The sequence below is a fragment of the Hyla sarda genome, chromosome 1 (genome assembly GCF_029499605.1).
Source record: "Hyla sarda isolate aHylSar1 chromosome 1, aHylSar1.hap1, whole genome shotgun sequence".
Lineage (NCBI taxonomy): Eukaryota > Metazoa > Chordata > Amphibia > Anura > Hylidae > Hyla > Hyla sarda.
In genome coordinates this window covers 440550625-440569983 of record NC_079189.1, presented here as the reverse complement: position 1 = coordinate 440569983, position 19359 = coordinate 440550625, and the positions used below count along the sequence as shown (strand labels likewise).

Genomic DNA, 19359 nt, shown 5'->3' with positions numbered 1-19359 from the left:
CTTATAATATATCAACAAAAGTTAGATTTTATTTCCATCATTTACACTTTCAAAATAACAGAAAACAAAAAAATGACATCTGCAAAAGTTTGGGCACCCTGCAGAGTTAATATCTTTGCCCATTCTTCCCTACAAAAGTCTTCCAGTTCTTTGAGATTTCTGGGCTTTCTGTCACGCACTGCTCTTTTAAGGTCTATCCATAGATTTTCAATTATGTTGAGGTCAGGAGATTTTGAAGGCCATGGCAAAAACTTCAGTTTATGCCTCTTGATGTAATCCCCCGTGGATTTTGAGGTGTGTTTAGGATCATTATCCATTTGTAGAAGCCATCCTCTCTTTAACTTTTTCACAGATGACATCAAGTTAGCATTCAAAATTTGCTGAAATTTTATTGAATCCATTTTTCCTTCTACTCGTGAGATGTTCCCTGTGCCACTGGCTGCAATACAACCCCAAAGCATGATTGATCCACCCCTATGCTTAACAGTTGGACAGAGGTTCTTTTCATTAAATTCTGTTTCCCTTCTTCTCCAAACGTACCTTTGCTCATTCCGGCCAAAAAGTTCAATTTTAACCTCATCGGTCCACAGAACTTGTTTCCAAAATGCATCAGGCTTGTCTATATGTTCATTTGCAAAGTTCAAACGCTGATTTTTGTAGTGAGGACATAGAAGAGGTTTTCTTCTGATGACTCTTCCATGAAGACCATATTTGTACAAGTAACTCTTTATAGTGGAATAGTGTACCACAACTCCAGTGTCTGCCAGATCTTTCTGAAGGGATTGTTCAGTCAAACAACGGTTTTGAATTGTTTTTCTCACAATCCTGCGAGCTGTTCTGTCTGATATTTTTCTTAGTCTTCCAGATCTTGCTTTAACTTCCACTGCTCCTGATGACTGCCATTTCAAAATTACATTCCGAACAGAGGATATTGACATCTGAAAACATTTTGCTATCTTCTCATAGCCTTCTCCAGCTTTGTGAGCGTCAACTATTTTCAGTTTCAGATTTCTAGACAACTGCTTAGAAGAACCCATGGTGCTGATTGTTGGGGCAAGGTCAGATGAGTCTGGGCATTTAAAACCTTTGAGATTGACATCACCTGGTCTTCCTAGATGATGATTGAGAACAATCCATGACACTGGCAGGTCTCAGCTTTGCAAAGGGGGCAGTGCATGCTATAAATTCTGCAGGGTGCCCAAACTTTTGCAGACGCCATTTTTTTGTTTTCTGTTATTTTGAAAGTGTAAATGATGGAAATAAAATCAAACTTTTGGTGACATATTATAAGAATGTCTAATCTGTAATTTCATGCCTTTTGGAGATTTTTCCATCTTTCCTTGGCTTCTCCATGCACATTAATAGAAATTTTTACCTGGGGTGCCCAATACTGTACATTATATCAAAAGTTTTTGTTAACCACAGGTATACCTTAAGTTTCTCCATAAATCTGCACTCAATACCCAGTGGTGTAAATAGCAAATTTCTAAATAGGCCACTTATTATGCCATCTGGGCAGAAAGGCCTGGTATTACTTTCTCTTGCTTTCCATAACCCCCCCCCCCCCCATTAATTTGTTGACAATTAAGTTTCCCTTGGAGAGGAGTTCTACACAGTTTGTTACGAATATAAAAAGAAATGCAACCAACCAGAACAGGGCCCCCCTCGCCACATCGTCTGCCACTATGTTACATATGCCATTTTTAATGAACTAAGTGAAAACAGAATGTTACAAACCTCTGCTAATTTATTGAAAAGGAAAAACTAAAACTTGGCTGTGTGCTTAGGGTCATAATTTTGCTGGAAGATGAATCTTTGGCCTAGTATGAGGTCCAAAGCACTCTGGGTCAGGTTTTCATAAAAATTATCTTTGTGCTGTGCTCCATTCAACTTTCCGTCAAGCCTGACCAGTCTTCTTGTTGAGCAGGTCCACAGAATGATTCTGCTACCACCATGCTTTATTTTAGGGATGTATTAGGCACTGTAGGGATGGTATCTCCAGACATGATACAGTGGTCCCTCAACATACGATGGTAATCCATTCCAAACGGACCATCGTTTGTTGAAACCATCGCATGTTGAGGGATCCGTGCAATGTAAAGTATAGGACAGTGGTCTACAACCTGCGGACCTCCAGATGTTGCAAAACTACAACACCCAGCATGCCCGGACAGCCAACGGCTGTCTGGGCATGCTTGGAGTTGTAGTTTTGCAACATCTGGAGGTCCGCAGGTTGAAGACCACTGTTAGAGGAAGTTGTACTCACGTGTCCCCGCCGCTCCGGACCGCCACCGCTCTTCAGTGCTGCCCTGGATGCCGCCTTCCGTCGCCGTGTCCCCGACGCTCCGGCAAGGCCTCTGCTTCCCCGGCATCCGCACTCTCTATCGCCGACATCACGTCACTACGCACGCTGCTCCTATTGGATGATGGGACGGCGTGCGCAGTGACGTGATGACGACGATGGAGAGCGCGGACGAGCGCCGAGGACAGGTAAGTGATCGTCACCGGGGCACATGGGGCACCGTAAACGGCTATCCGGCAGCAGCTGAAGCAGTCAGCGATGGCCCCGACATACAAAAGCATCGTATGTTGATGCTGCCTTCAACATGCGATGGCCTCTGAGAGGCCATCGCATGTTGAAATTATCGTATGTCGGGGCCATCGTATGTCGAGGGGTCACTGTACTTAGAATTGAGACTAAAAACTTGGTTTTAATCTTGGTTTCATAATACCAGAATAACTTGTTTCTTACCTTCTGAGAGTTGTTAAGTTTTTTTTTTTTGCATACCCCAGTTTTCATGTGTCTTTTACTGAAGAGAGGCTTTTTCTCTCTCCCACTGTATGTGAGGGGTGCTTGATGTGGGCATTATATGTGAGGGGTGCATGATGTGGGCATTATATGTGAGGGGCGCCTTATGTGGGCATTATATGTGAGGGCCACAGCACAGGGGGCATTATATATGAGGGGCGCATGATGGGGCATTATATGTGAGGGGTGCATTATATGTGAGGGGTGCATGATGAGGGTATTATATCTGAAGGGTGCATGATGAGGGTATTATATATGAAGGGTGCATTATATGTGAGGGGTGAATGATGGGGGCATTATATGTGAGTGGCGCATGATCGGGGCATTAGTGTGAGATGAGCTATGATTGGCTAAGGCTGCACACACCCACCTCAGCACTCCAGACTGCATTTCCTGATTTTGGACTTCTGCCAGGCCAGGAGTCCACAGTCTGTGCAAGAGATGGGGTGGAGGAAATGTGCTCTGGACAAGTAGGGAGACACCTATTGGCAGCTTTTTTTTTTTAAACACAAATAAAACATAGAAAACATTTTTTTTTAAACAAAGTACATTACATTATTTACCATAAGGAGTGCAGTAGCAAAAATGTTTTTAATGACAGTGCCCATTTAAAGTAGAATTCCAGTGATTAAAAAAACAAAATGGTACAGGGTATATAATAAATGCATTATATTCATTTAGAGGAAATCTTGGGAGTCACTTCATTCTCCCTCTGTGTGTGCTGTGCTTGTGGTTTTTTTTTTGTACTCTTGCTGTTACCAGTGTAGTGAGACATGCACATGCACGACAACCCTTTAATTATTTCTTTACCTGACCATGATGGCTGCCTCAAAAGCCAGTTTTAGAGACCACCAATTATTACATAGGTGGGACCTGCATCTATCAGGCAATCCTGCGACTATGGCATAAATGGCTCTCTAAAACCTTGAAATGTCTTCCATCCTTCAATTCTTAAAGCGTACCTTTCAGATTCCACAAAAAATATGTTACTCAGCACCTAATCCTGACCATGTACATCTCATTTTTATGCCTCTGTCACCTTTATTTATTATGAAAATACCTCTTTTAATTAGCTCACAGTGTTAGGCATCCTCTCAGGGGAAGGGGGTATGTACCTCCCTTGTGGTGGTGGGAGTTGATTGGTGTCTCTGCTCGTGCAGCCTTGTCCATTAGTCATCTCTTGTCCATGACTCATGGACAAGCTGATGCTTCTGCAGGACTGGTTAGTAGGTATGGGGACCCCTGGTGGTGGGATTTTCAGGAGCTGTTTTCTTTATGAAATATTCAAATTGTTTTAAACAACCATATTACAAAAGGTCTTTAACCCCTTCCCGACCTATGACATACCTGTACGTCATGGGTGGCAAGGCGTTCCCGACCCATGACATACAGGTACGTCATGGACATTACTGCCGCTACTCGCGGCACCCCGCAGCGCCCGGAAAGATGGTGGCTATCACTGATAGCCAGCCATCTTACCGTGCGACCACGGGGGGTTTCGTCCCCCACCCCCCCCAGCGATCGCTGCTATCAGCTGGTCAAATCTGACTAGCTGATAGCAGCGTTTCGCTATGAAAACACTTAGCAGCGCGGTGTGTGAGTCCCGATCACGGGGATCGGGACACACACCGCTCTGCTAAGTGTCCCTGACCCGTCCCCCGGCGTCACTTACCCGTCGGAGCGGTGTCCCGAGCGGTCCCAGCGTCCTCCGTGCGGTCCCGGCGTCCTCCAGGCGGTCCCGGCTGCGCTGCGTCCCGGAGGTGAGTTTCCGGCAGCAGTGCGGCATCTTCATTGGCAGCAGTGAGATCGCCGTAAAGCGATCTCACTGCTGCCTCTGAGAGTTTCAAAACTGCAACTCCCAGCATGCCCAGACAGCCTTTGGCTTTCTGGGCATGCTGGGAGTTGTAGTTTTGCAACATCTGGAGGTCCACAGTTTGGAGACCACTGTATAATGGTCTCCAATCTGTGCTCTTCCAGATGTTGCAAAACTACAAATCTCAGCATGCTCAGTCTGTCCAGGCATGCTGGGAGTTGTAGTTCTCTAACATCTGGAAGACCACAGATTGGAGACCATTATACAGTGGTCTCCAAACTGTGGACCTCCAGATGTTGCAAAACTACAACTCCCAGCATGCCCAGACTGCCCAAGCATGCTGGAAGTTGTAGTTCGGCAACATCTGATCCTTCAGATATTGCCGAACTACAACTTCCAGCATGCCTTGGCAGTCTGGGCATGCTGGGAGTTGTAGTTTTGCAACAACTGGAGGCACACTAGTTGGGAAACATTGTCCGTTTCCTACCTCAGTGCCTCCAGCTGTTGCAATTGTTGCTAAACTATAACTCCCAGCATGCACTGACAGACCATGCATGCTGGGAGTTGTAGTTTTGCAACAGCTGGAGGCACACTGGTTTGGAAACACTAAGTTTGGTTGCAAAACACTTGAAAGTTTATTACTTAACTTAGTGTTTCCAAACCAGTGTTCCTCCAGCTGTTGCAAAACTACAACTCCCAGCGTGCACGGACAGCTCAAGGGCATGCTCGGAGTTTGCAACAGCTGGATGTTTGCCCCCTCCCCCCAATGTGAATGTACAGGGTACACTCACATGGGCGGAGGTTTACAGTGAGTGCTGCAAGTTTGAGATGGCGCAAATTTTGCGCTGCAGCTCAAACTTACAGCGGCAAACTTGCTGTGAACCTCTGCCCATGCGACTGTACCCTAAAAACACTACACTACACTGACACTAACCTAAAATAAAAAGTAAAAAACACTACATATACACATACCCCTACACAGCCCCCCTCCCCCCAAAAAATGAAAAACGTCTGGTACGCTACTGTTTCCAAAACGGAGCCTCCAGCTGTTGCAAAATAATAACTCCCAGTATTGCCGGACAGCCATTGACTGTCCAGGCATGCTGGGAGTTTTGCAACAGCTGGAGGCACCCTGTTTGGGAATCACTGGCGTAGAATACCCCTATGTCCACCCCTATGCAAATCCCTAATTCAGCCCTCAAATGCGCATGGCGCTCTCTCACTTTGGAGCCCTGTCGTATTTCAGAGCAACAGTTTTGGGACACATATGGGGTATCGCCGTACTCGGGAGAAATTGCCTTACAAATTTTGGGGGGCTTTTTCTTCTTTAACCCCTTATGAAAAGGTGAAGTTGGGGTCTACACCAGCATGTTAGTGTAAAAAAATAAATTTTTTACACTGACATGCTGGTGTTGCCCTATACTTTTCATTTTCACAAGAGGTAAAAGGGAAAAAAGACCCTCTAAATTTGTAACGCAATTTCTCCTGAGTACGGAGATACCCCATATGTGGGCGCAAAGTGCTCTGGGGGCGCACAACAAGGCCCAGAAGGGAGAGTGCACCATGTACATTTGAGGCGATTTGCACAGAGGTGGCTGATTGTTACAGCAGTTCTGACAAACGCAAAACAATAAATATCCACATGTGACCCCATTTTGGAAACTACACCCCTCACGGAATGTAATAAGGGGTGCAGTGAGCATTTACACCCCACTGGTGTATGACAGATTTTTGGAACAGTGGTCTGTGAAAATGAAAAATTAAATTTTTGATTTGCACAGTCCACTGTTTCAAATATCTGTCAAACGCCAGTGGGGTGTAAATGCTCACTGCACCCCTTATTAAATTCCATGAGGGGTATAGTTTCCAAAATGGGGTCACATGTGGGGGGGGTCCACTGTTCTGGCACCATAGGGGCTTCCTAAATGGGACATGCCCCCCAAAAACCCTTTCAGAAAAACTCACTCTCCAAAATCCCATTGTCGCTCCTTCCCTTCTGAGCCCTGTAGTGCACCCGCCGAACACTTTACATACGCATATGAGGTATTTCCTTACTCGAGAGAAATTGGGTTACAAATTTTAGGGTGATTTCTCTCCTTTTACCCCTTGTAAAAATTCAAAAATTGGGTCTACAAGAAAATGCGAGTGTAAAAAATGAAGATTTAGAATTTTCTCCTTCACTTTGCTGCTATTCCTGTGAAACCCATAAAGGGTTAAAACGCTTACTGAATGTCATTTTGAATACTTTCGGGGGTGCAGTTTTTATAATGGGGTCATTTATGGGGTATTTCTAATATGAAGACCCTTCAAATCCACTTCAAACCTGAACTGGTCCCTGAAAAAAAGCGAGTTTCAAAATTTAGTGAAAAATTGGAAAATTGCTGCGGAACTTTGAAGCCCTCTGGTGTCTTCCAAAAGTAAAAACTTGTCAATTTTTTAATGCAAACACAAAGTAGACATATTGTATATGTGAATCAATATGTAATTTATTTGGAATATCCATTTTCCTTTCAAGCAGAGACTTTCAAAGTTAGAAAAATGCAAAATTTTCAAAATTTTCATGAAATTTTTAGATTTTTTACAGAGAAAGGATACAAATATCAGTGAAATTTTACCGATAACATAAAGTAGAATATGTCACGAAAAAACAATCTCGGAATCAGAATGATAAGTAAAAGCATTCCAAAGTTATTAATGTTTAAAGTGACAGTGGTCAGATTTTCAAAAAATGCCCAGGTCATGAAGGTGAAAATGGGCTGGGTCATGAAGGGGTTAATTTTGATCATTAACTATATAAAAAGTTTTCGGATCTGACAGTGGCCATTTAAAACAAACAAGTAAGAGCCGTATTACACAGCCCAATACCCGCCCAGTTCGAGTGTCAATCTGCTACATTGCTGCTTGTTTACTGAGCCTATTACACAGCTCAGTCTTGGGCACACAGAACAGTATGAATGATCACTGAATTTGTCAGCCACACATTCCCTATTACACAGGGCAATGAGCACCAAAAAACAATGACTTTTAAACATGTCAGAAGCATGCGGTCAGCCAACAAACAAGCGTTTATTGGCCCTATTACACAAGGAAATAAGCGCCTTTTTCAGACAATAATCGCCCTGTGTAACAGTATCCTTAGACATAAACTGCTTTTAAAATCCACAATATGCTCTTAAATGCAAAGAGACTTTTTTTTGTCCCAAAGTTGAGTTGCTCAGTTTTCACTTTTGGTATTTTAATATCTAAGTAAGACCTGGTAGACCAGATAACAAAACTGTCATCAGAAGCTAAAGTGTCCACAATGCAGTACAGCAAAGGGGCTGACAGCACAACTTCCCAGTCCCAGACACAAACACACTGGAGAAAATTTCATATGAAGCTGATTATGTTTTTGGAATGTGGGAGGAATATGGAGGAAATCCACAAAAAGCTAGAACATACTCCATGCAGATGTAGTGTCAGTCAGAATTAAACCCTAGCCCCCAGAGCTAAACACTCAGCCATCATACAGTATTTAGAGTGGGGTTTCTGGCCAGTCTTATACTGAAGCATACATAGATATAGATCATTTGCAGAAGACTGAAACTGAGGTGTAGAATAAGGTAATATGGACTGACAAATCTTTCAAAAGTAACAGAAGGCAAAATGTATGCTGCCAAAGCAATAAAAGACTCGGAACCATCAACCAAGGTATGGTGGAAGATCAGTGCCAAGTCTGAGCATGTGTACCAACATCTGGCACTGCAAATTATTCTTGTATGGCAACCTCATCCATCCTGATAAGTACAGTGATCCCTCAACTTACAATGGCCTCAACATACAATAGTTTCAACATATAATGTTTTTTTCTGGACCATCGTTACTTGAAACCAGACTCAACATCCAATGTACAGACAGTCCAGATCTGTGATACGTGTCACAACTGGAGGAACTGACCAATCAGAATGGGCATTTTACTGGTAAATCACCTCTATTGCTGAAGTGCCTGCACTAACTGGTGTCTGGTAGCGCCCCCTACAGTACAGGGAGGTATTACATGTTCTGTACTATTCCTTACCTGTGCCAGGGTTAGTTGCTCTTTTGGACACCAAGTAAGGGTGGCTCCATTTGGGACACTGCGTGTACTGTATAGGACTCTGAAGAAGCTTCTGTCCTCTACATAAACCATTGTTTCCCAACCAGGGTGCCTCCAGTTGTTGCAAAACTACAACTCCCAGCATGCCCGGACAGCCAACGGCTGTCTGGGCATGCTGGAAGTTGTAGTTTTGCAACAGCTGGAGGCACCCTGGTTGGGAAACACTGACACAGACAGTGATTTACAGCTCCCAGCAGCTCTTTCTTACTTTTATATGTAAGGATTTGCTTTATCTATATTATTTATCTACTTATTTTTCTTTAATCCTCACTTTTTCCTATTTTTGGATGACATTTTGGTGGCTTCAGAACCAATTACCAGGTTTCCATAGAGTTATGGTCTCAACATACAATGGTTTCAACATACAATGGTCGTCCTGGAACCAATTAATATTGTAACTCGAGGGACCTCTGTACATATACATGTGAAGCAGTGTTTCCTAGCTTTCTGTGTAGTGCCATTCCTCTGTCGTCCTTCCTGAAAAAGTAAGAATAAATATGCAGCTGGGTGTTATTGTTCCCCTTATTTTAGCCCCTTTACAGTCTGGTACTGTCAGCACTTATTGAACTACTTCAACCCCCCCCCCCCCAAATGGTAATTTAGATGTCAATGTATCCATACATTTCTAGGAGGAATAACATGGGAACTGCGCAACAAACAGATTAGTAATTCCTTGCATTTTTGAGAGGTGACAGGTCCTCCTGAGGAAACTGAAAGAAAGTCCTCTGAAACCTTAAAAAAAAGGACTGAATTTTGTATGAGTTAAAAATCTTTTTTAAGGGTGCGTTCCCACAGGGCGTATACGCAGCGTATTTGACGCTGCGCAAAATTTACGGCAGCAGCGGGAAATACGCTGCGTATTCCTTGCTCACTATACACACAGGGCTTCCCGGCGGCAGCTCTATGCATGTAGTTAGTTTTGGAGGCGGGGCCGTGTGCCGACGTGTCTGTGACGCGCGTCTCCGCCTCCAAAACTCAGTGTACACATAGGGCTGCCGCCGGAAAGCCCTGTGTGTATAGTGAGCAAGGAATACGCAGCGTATTTCCCGCTGCTGCCGTAAATTTTGTGCAGCGTCAAATACGCTGCGTATACGCCCTGTGGGAACGCACCCTTATACAGAATTGAATCTCCTGTCCCCAAAGTGTCGTTTGAGGGTTTAACCTCCTCGGATGTGCTGTCTTGGGTCTCTCCCCTTACACAACACATCTTTGCATGCTTGGACATAGTAATTGGATAGATCAGCTGACTTGTAAGGATGCTCATCATCATGACCATCACGCTGCATTCCTTGCATTCTGGAAAATCTGTGTCAGGCAGAATAGAGTAAATATACATGCAGCACATTTAGGGTCCTATAACACTTGCTGACTAGGCTATTGCCCTGCGTAATAGCCCCCGTGATCAGCAGAACAATGAGCAGACGCTTGTTCATCGACTGCTTGCATAGTTATTGCAGGTCGAAAAGCCTTTGTGGAAGACTTATCAAAACCTGTGCATAGAAAAAGTTGAGCAACCAATGAGATCGCTACTTTTATTTTTCAGAAGCGTTTAAATGAAAAAAAAAAAAAAACAATCTGGTTGCTATGGGCAACTGCTTAACTTTTGCCCTCTCCCTTGTCCGTTGGCTGCACATCTTCCTGTGCAATGATCATTGTGTGGCCCTTGCCTGCACTGTGTAAAGCTGTGTAATAGGCTCCCTAACGGGGTTATCCAGGAATAGAAAAACAGAGCTAATTTCTTTCAAAAAACACTCCTGTCTGTCTCCGGGTTGGGTGTGATTCTGCAGCTCAGTTCCATTGAGCTTAAAGGGGTTATCCAGGGAAAAAAATGTTTTTTTTTTTTTTTTTTTTTATATATGTCAACTGGCTTCAGAAAGTTAAACAGATTTGTAAATTACTTCTATTAAAAAATCTCAATCCTTTCAGTACTTATGAGCTGCTGAAGTTCAGTTGTTCTTTTCTAAGTGCTCCCTGATGACACCTGTCTCGGGAACTGTCCAGAGTAGAAGCAAACGCCCATAGCAAACATCTTCTACTCTGTACATTTCAGACAGACAGAGGTGTCAGCAGAGAGCACTGTTGTCAGACAGAAAAGAACAACTCAACTTCAGCAGCTGATACGTACTTGAAAGATTAAGTTTTTTTTAATAGAAGTAATTTACAAATCTGTTTAACTTTCTGGAGCCAGTTGATATATATAAAAAGCTTTTTTCCTGGAATACCCCTTTAATGGAGCCAAATTGTAATACCAAACACAACCTGGGGACAGATATGGAGCGTTTTTTTGAAAGAAATTAGCTCAAGTTTTCTATTCTTGAATAACCCGTTTAAATGACCACTCTCAGAATAAAAAGCTTTTTATACGTTGTAAATTATGGCAAAAAATGTATCTCCTATGTATAGAAATCATGGCATATAAAAAAGACCACTAGGGGTCCCCATACCATCCAGAACATAATCCTGTCCAGCTGCAGCATCATCTTTGTCCCATCTGAAGCACAGGCATAGACACAATCCAGTAAGTGAAGGCAGGACTAGCACTGGTCTGTGCTCACTCCTGTCCTATTAGACTGCAGCAGAAAAACAGAGAAGAGGGGGTTACAGAGCAGCCTGTAGTGATTGGATGATGAGACCCAGCACAGTACAGCAGGAAGTTAATGTATGGTGAATGAGGGTGGAATCAGTGCTTGCCACAGACACCCTTCCTGAGCAGTGGATGTCAGAATGAGGAAGCAGCAGAAAGGAGGGATTTGTGAGCCAAATACAGAAGCTAGACACATAAAAACACATGTAAAACATCTGCATGACCTAGTGATATGAAAGGAATGCCTTTGAAGAATTACTGTCATTTTTTAAAGTTTAGATTTTAGTGAGTCTCAGTCCTGCGATCAAGTTATAGTTGAAGCTGTGGCAGCATGCTCTTCACTCCTTGGCTGTCAATCAAATCGGACCAATTTATTAGTCTATGACAGTGTTTCCCAACCAGTGTGCCTCCAGCTGTTGAAAAGCTACAACTCCCAGCATGCCCGGACAGCCAAAGGCTGTCCGGGCATGCTGGGAGTTGTAGCTTTGCAACAGCTGGAGGCACACCAGTTGGGAAACACAAGTCGATGGAACGATAGAGTTGGATCGCACTTCACCCATCTATTACACCCGATGGCAAGCGATCTAAACTTTTGACATATAAAAAGTTTTTACAAATGACAGTAACACTTTAGGTGCCAATCTACTTATGTGCCACCCATGCAGAATCATTTTGCAACTATGCAGAAATCCATTCAAATAAGTGAAACTGATTGACAGATTTAATTTTTTTTGCAACCAACAATCCGCTCAGTGTGAATGCACCCTAACTGCTGCTTCATAGGGGATCCCACTAGATCACAATGCCTATTGATGCTGCCATATAAGGCAAAGCAAACGCTGGATGGGACCCTGGTGCCCCCCACCCCTCCACCCACGTGACGTGCCCTCCTGTTCCCATCACTGTGATAGAGGAACACGGAGGAGTCAGCCCGTCCGGGACTGTGAGGTAGCGGGTGTGTGACGCGTCCGGTACCGCAGGCACAGCAGTGCACGGCGCAGGACAGCTCCGGTTCCATAGCCTGTGCTGGGTGTGGCCTGAGAGCGCTGTGTTTGAGCTCCCAGCTGTGACCGTCTATCTGCTCCCACCCTCGGAGGAGGGGGACTGGGTCTGCGAGCTGTGGGGCGGCAGTCTGCCAGGGACACGAGAAGGGAATGTGAGCGCGTACAAAGGACAGGCTGGACGTGTTCTCCTCCGACGCCTGCGCTGGATTTGGGGGGCTACTGTGAGGGGCTCAGGGTTCATGCCGAGAAGGGCTCGGGACCGGGAGAAATAACGCAGCGGAGCGTGTCACCGTCTGACCTGTGGCCGTGCACGGAGGCTGCACTCAGAGCTGCATAGATGCCTGCAGAACTCCAACAGGTCTGTGTGTGTGTGTCTGTGTGTGTGTGTGTGTCTGTGTGTGTGTGTGTCAGTGTGTGTGTGTGTCAGTGTGTGTGTGTGTCAGTGTGTGTGTCAGTGTGTGTGTCAGTGTGTCAGTGTGTGTGTCAGTGTGTCAGTGTGTGTCAGTGTGTCAGTGTGTGTCAGTGTGTGTGTGTGTCAGTGTGTGTGTGTGTCAGTGTGTGTGTCAGAGTGTGTGTCAGTGTGTGTGTCAGTGTGTCAGTGTGTGTCAGTGTGTGTGTGTGTCAGTGTGTGTGTGTGTCAGTGTGTGTGTGTGTGTGTGTCAGTGTGTGTCAGTGTGTGTCAGTGTGTGTGTGTGTGTGTGCGCGCGTGTCAGTGTGTGTCAGTCAGTCAGGACAAGTTCACACACAACTTAGAGGCGATAACAAGTTAGACGTCACCCCCTCCCCCCTTATTCTAGGGGTGCTCCTCACACAAGGCTGCTGGGCACATTGTTATGGATGGAGCACTCTGGACTTTGCCTCCAGATGTAGCAGAGTTGAGTTGTTATTTGGACCTGCCCATTACCATTCAATATTTCAAGTGTTCCCCCAAGCAGTGTGCTCCTCCAGCGGTTGCAAAACTACAACTCCCAGCATGCCCGGACAGCCTGCGGCTGTCCGGGCATGCTGGGAGTTGTAGTTTTGCAACAGCAGGAGGCAAACGCTGCATAATTTGTCAAAAAAAACCCCGGTCTGTCTGCTACCGAAATGTAAGAGCTGGCAGTCATCCCTCTAGATCCAGCAGTATGTCCTATAGAGAGGGGTAACCTGCTAGACCACTGCCCTGCAACCTCCTCACATCCCAGGATACAAAACCAAAGCCTCATCCCTGCATCACGTTGTGTTTGCTGCACCCTGGCACTGTGTGCCATCCTGCATGTTCTAGGCACAGCCGTCCATCAACATTGAATGGCTTTCCGTATAGAATCTGCATAGTAGATTCTCGTCGCCAACTAGAAAAAAAGAAATAAATAAAAAAATCGGTATGGACCCCCCTCCATTCACTAAAAAAGAAAGTCAATAACGTAAATGCGTCTCCGGGTAGAAGGCTGGCTTCCGTCAACCTTTTTCTTTTTTTGTAATGTAATATCTTGAAAGCAGAAGAGATTATGCTGTGTTATGTCACCGATCAATATTCGCATCCGTGGGATTGCATTTCACTTTTACTACCAAAGTCATTAGTATTGGAAATGGCTGGATAGAGCCTGATGGGGCGGCGAGACTTTCATCGGGTGACGGCGTCTTTTATGAGGTCCTATTGGGAAGTAACCTGATATTCTGGCATTATCCTGTAGGTATGGATTGATTAGCTGGAAATAATGGCTCGTTCTGTATGGGCTAAATCAATGTTTTCTAAACAGTGTGTCACCAGCTGTTGCAAAACTACAACTCCCAGCATGCCCGGACAGCCTTCGGCTGTCCGGGCATGCTGGGAGTTGTAGTTTTGCAACAGCTGAAGTCACACTGTAAAACACTTGGCTAAGTTATTGACGATGAATAGCATGGCATTTGTGCACTGTGTACCATACAGTAATGTGGAAGAATAATCTGGACCAGGCTCTAGAATATTGCAGTTGTCGTGTTATGTTAATGTCTGAAAGTTTTTCTTCTCTGGCAACATCAAGAATGAGGTGCACTACTCATAAACCTGATGCCCAGGTTATACCCATTGTGCAGGAATGAGGTACACTACTCATATACCTGATGCCCAGGTTATACCCATTGTGCAGGAATGAGGTGCACTACTCATAAACCTGATGCCCAGGTTATACCCATTGTGCAGGAATGAGGTGCACTACTCATAAACCTGATGCCCAGGTGATACCCATTGTGCAGGAATGAGGTGCACTACTCATAAACCTGATGCCCAGGTTATACCCATTGTGCAGGAATGAGGTGCACTACTCGTATACCTGATCCCCAGGTTATACCCATTGTGCAGGAAGGTGTGCACTACTCATATACATGATGCCCAGGTTATACCCATTGTGCAGGAATGAGGTGCACTACTCATATACCTGATGCCCAAGTTATACCCATTGTGCAGGAATGAGGTGCACTACTCATATACCTGATGCCCAGGTTATACCCATTGTGCAGAAATGAGGTGCACTACTCATATACATGATGCCCAGGTTATACCCATTGTGCAGGAAGGTGTGCATTATACTACCAGTAGGAAAGACGTTTCTTGTCTTGCAGCATATAATGCAAATAAACCGTGAGAATCCAGAAGGCCTTTTATGCTCTGAATACATCACACACAAGCTACTGTTTGTCAGTTCTCGCTGGTTTCACTTAACGCTGATGGAAAGCCATAAGAGGACACGTTCTGCATGAAGAGCATGTGAATGTTGTGCAAGTTTTGCTGCCACCAGTGTCGCCCTGAGCTGCAGTCTGAATGGGTCTTTATGGTGAATGGCTCCCACAGACTCATGGGAAAGTTGTGCTGACAGGTTATAGGGTGTTTTATTATGTTAATAAGTGTGTATTTAGTATTGCCTATCTCGCACTTACAAGTGTATATGGTCATAAAGATTAAATATTTACTATGTAAGTATAACTATGTAGGACATGCCTTCTATGCATGTTATGTCCATTGGCGTAGGAGGGATGAGTGTCGTCTGGGCACCTCTCACCCACCAGAAAGAGCAAAGGAGGATTGGCCGAAAGCCAACATGGCTAATCCTGATTTCTTCTGTGAATGGATGGCCAGGTGGGTCTGCCAGCTTCCCTACAATGTAGACTGTTGACAGAGCTATAAACACCAGAATCTGCCAACTAAACTCTGGCATGGCAGCTTTACGTCGCCGTTTTTGTGGGACCATGTACTATAGTTAGGCAAATTTTATTTTTCTAGACTGGTTAGGCAGCAGGGAACAGAGGATTTGTACAGGTGAATATCCGACCTCTTATCTTACTTAACCCTGACCAGAGACATGAGGGCATAAACAAGCTAAATGTCTCCGTTACCAGAATCGATAGTTTCTGCATCAAATCGTGTGGATTTGCCGCTGCACATATGAAGGCAGGTATGCCATTAAAGAAAGTCAACACTTGCTCCACATCCTATCTGCGTCAAAATCCACAACACCTGCGGATTACAGCTTCCCCCAATAAAGTCAATGGGGGAGATTTATCAAAGCTGTCTGTCGCGCATTAATATAGACCAAACTACAGAGCGGTAGGCTGGTCTATTGTGCGCCTAATTTCGCAAGGCTCTTGATAAATTCTGCGCAGACTTTGGGATCTATGCTTTAGACTGTATTTAAACCTGTTCCAGTATGGTCTGACATTTCAGCGTACTTTCAGCCCATGTGACTTGTCGCTGAAAAGTCGCTTTTGATAAATTCAGCACCAATGCATTTTTCCATCTAGAATAGACTAGAACGCATCATGTTCTAAAAATCCTCTAAAGCAAAAGTCGCAAAAAAGTCGCACATATTTAGACTGCGACTTTCTGTGCGACAAATTTAGACAGGAAAACCCAGTCTAAATCTTTGATAAATCTCCCCCAATGAGCAAAATCTGCAACAAATCTTATGCAGCAGTTGCCATGCTGCACAAATTTTAAATCTGCACTATAGGTCAATGCCCACTGCAGATTATTATTTTTTCCTTTTTTCTCATTGCAAATCTCATCTACTTGGCTGCTACTTTATTTGTTGCAGAATTTACAAATGCATTATGTCTGACACGACCCGTACTACAAGTATGTTCATACATGTTGTTAATGGAAGTTGCCCAGTTTGCTAAAATGTTTCTTTTCCTTGTTCTTGTAAAAAAAAAAAACAAATAAATAGTAAATAATCCCAAACTTGCCTGTTTTAAAAATAAAGAGCGTAAAAAATGAAGCTTGGCTTATGGGTCTAGAAATGTGTGATCACCAGGTCCTGCGTGTGGTCAGATTGGCTAAAAAGTTGCTGACGTTCATTTAGGGTGCGTTCCCACAGGGCGTATACGCAGCGTATTTGACACTGCGCAAAATTTACGGCAGCAGCGGGAAATACGCTGCGTATCCCTTGCTCACTATACACACAGGGCTTTCTGGCGACAGCCTTATGTGTGTAGAGAGTTTTGGAGGCGGAGCCGCGCGTCACAGACACTCCGGCACACGGCCCCGCCTCCAAAACTCACTACTCACATAGGGCTGCCGCCGGAAAGCCCTGTGTGTATAGTGAGCAAGGGATACGCAGCGTATTTCCCGCTGCTGCCATACATTTTGCGCAGCGTCAAATACGCTGCGTATACGCTCTGTGGGAACGCACCCTTAAAGGGGTACTCCTCTGCTCAGTGTTGGGAACAAACTGTTCCGAACACTGGAGCTGGGAGCGTGTGAGGTCATAGCCCCGCCCCCTCATGACACCACGCCCCCCCTCAATGCAAGTCTATGGGAGGGGGGCATGACATCCGTCACGCCCCCTCCCATAGACTTGCATTGAGGGGGTGGGGTGTGAAGTCATGAGGGGCGGGGCTATGACCTCACAAGTTCTTGGCTCCAGCGTTTGGAACAGTTTGTTCCAAACGCTGAGCAGCGGAGTACCCCTTTAAGGCCTTTGCATCGGGGAGTCTCTTCCACCACATTATAGGCCTTCTGTTTGTTAGAGCTAATGATCCCTGATTATTTCTGATCACCTTTGTAAATAGCAGCAGTTGTTGTACCACCTGTGAAATGTTGTAAGTTCTAGAGACAAGCTGAAGGCTTTGTGGAAATGGTTCTACCCACTGTTCACTTTGTAACGCATTTCACACCCAAGTGTTAATTGAAACTTCTCCATACGTTCCAACTTGTAGATTTCAGCGTGTAGACTCGGTATCTGGGAAATACATGATCTTACTTCTCTGCACTTTTGTTTGTTTCCCGTCCGCACTGATAACTTTAGCAGGTGGGTGTGTGTTTTGAATTACCAGGGTGTGTCGGGTGAATAAGCCATGGCTGGGCGTCGTGAAATCCTGGTTTACTTGTATAGACAAAGAAAAGAAATAAATCTCATTGATGGTAGCGCAAAACACTCAGCTGATATTTCCAGATGAAAATTATTGATCGTTTTTAAATGTAGTATATGTCCCCAATGACTTCACCTCACCGACTGATACTTTATCTAGACAGATGAAGGATGCTTCTTAACCCTTAGTGTCCTGTATACGTACTGTCTTCTTACTTGGCTATTAGTATCTGTCGTTGAAGTCTCCTCTGTGTTTCCATGTGCCGTCCTTTATTGGAGTGTTGTTTCTATGGCCATGCTGTCATCTCATTGCTACTTTTCTGAAGGAAATTATTGTGACAGTGTTGTCATTTAGCCTCCCCTCCTGTGTTAATTCTATTAAACCTGGGGCGGACCACAAATTTAAGCAGAAGATATAAAAGGGTAGCTGATCAGTATGTGTGTGGTCCCCATGGACTATGCTAGAACTGGAAGTTTGTTACGGAGACCTGGAAAGATTATTTTATTGGTCATAAAACTCTCATGGATAAAGTGACTTTGTTCGTTGCAAATTACCAGAGTTTGTTCATGACTTGAGAAATGGTTCCTATGGCAGCTTGAACACTTTTTTTTTTTTTTTACAAGTGTGGCTATATACCAGCACAGTTCACAGGTTTTGTGTTGTGCACTGCTTATAAGCAGAATTCTTACTTATAAATGTACTCCCTTCTCTTTTATCAGTTTCTACATAGTATATCCTACTTGTTTAGGCAGATATCAAGGGAGGAAATGTGCGCAGTATTCTGTAGTTGAGATGGTAAGGCATCACACCATGTTTTTGCAATACCTGTATACATTATCAATGTGAAAACTGTATGAAACCGTATCCATTGAAAACTGTATGTCAAAAGATGCATCAGGTTGTGTCCCTTTTGCATCCTGTACGGTTTTGTCAGGTATTTTTCCTGTACCAAAAAAACGTAGCCTACCACTGTTTTTGGTGCGGGTTAAAAACCATATTAAACCGTATACTTTTTATTTTTTTTAACATGGGAGTCAATAGGAACCGTACAGAACCGTATGTGCGTACGGTTCCATCCAGTTTTCACCATACGGTTTTTTACTTTGCACAGTTTGTTTTTTTTCTCGGAATTTTAATCAAACAAGTGAAACTTCATAATGGAGTGAAAAGTTAAAAACATTAACGTTTTTTTCTTAAAAAATGTATGCAACCGGGCATCCTTTTTTAAACTGTATACGGTTTTTAACCTTATACAGGTTAAAATTTGTACACAAGTTTTGGACAGTTTTGTTCAGTTTTGAGGAATCGGTTCTTCATCAAAAACCTAATACGGGAACTGTATTGCAAAAACGTGGTGTGTATGCAGCCTTACTTTGTTCCCAGCTTGTCTGTAATGAGAAGACTAGTATTCCTGCATCCTCAATGACTGATAGTGATTTCTTCATGACAGCTTATTTATCTTAAAGTAAATAGCTGGCCCAGCTCCTGGCTGACCTCTCTAGGCCTTCTAGGTGTTAGTGATGCCCAAGGCTAGTGGTGATGCTGAGATCAATAAGAAGCAGGTCTCTGTGGCATGCTGTGGATATGCTCTTTATAGAGTTTCCAGATTGTTTCTGGCTCTCTAAAACATATACCGTACTAAACTGCAGAATTGGGCCTCATGCACATAAGCTTCCTGTGGCTGTCTAT

The 19359-nt window shown here is 44.2% G+C and overlaps 1 protein-coding gene across 14 annotated transcripts in view; it reads left to right on the top strand.

Moving 5' to 3' along the window:
- The window catches only part of ARVCF (ARVCF delta catenin family member), a 770059-nt gene that overhangs the window by 562943 nt on the left and 187757 nt on the right, over positions 1-19359 (top strand). The window contains exon 1 of one of the 14 annotated variants that reach the window (XM_056532568.1): positions 12276-12703. The exons of the other annotated variants lie outside the window; for them this stretch is intronic. Within the exon in view, the coding sequence (XP_056388543.1) occupies positions 12683-12703 (21 nt within the window). The 5' untranslated portion in view covers positions 12276-12682. Of the gene's footprint in view, positions 1-12275; positions 12704-19359 lie in introns of those variants that run through there. 14 annotated transcript variants of the gene reach the window in all.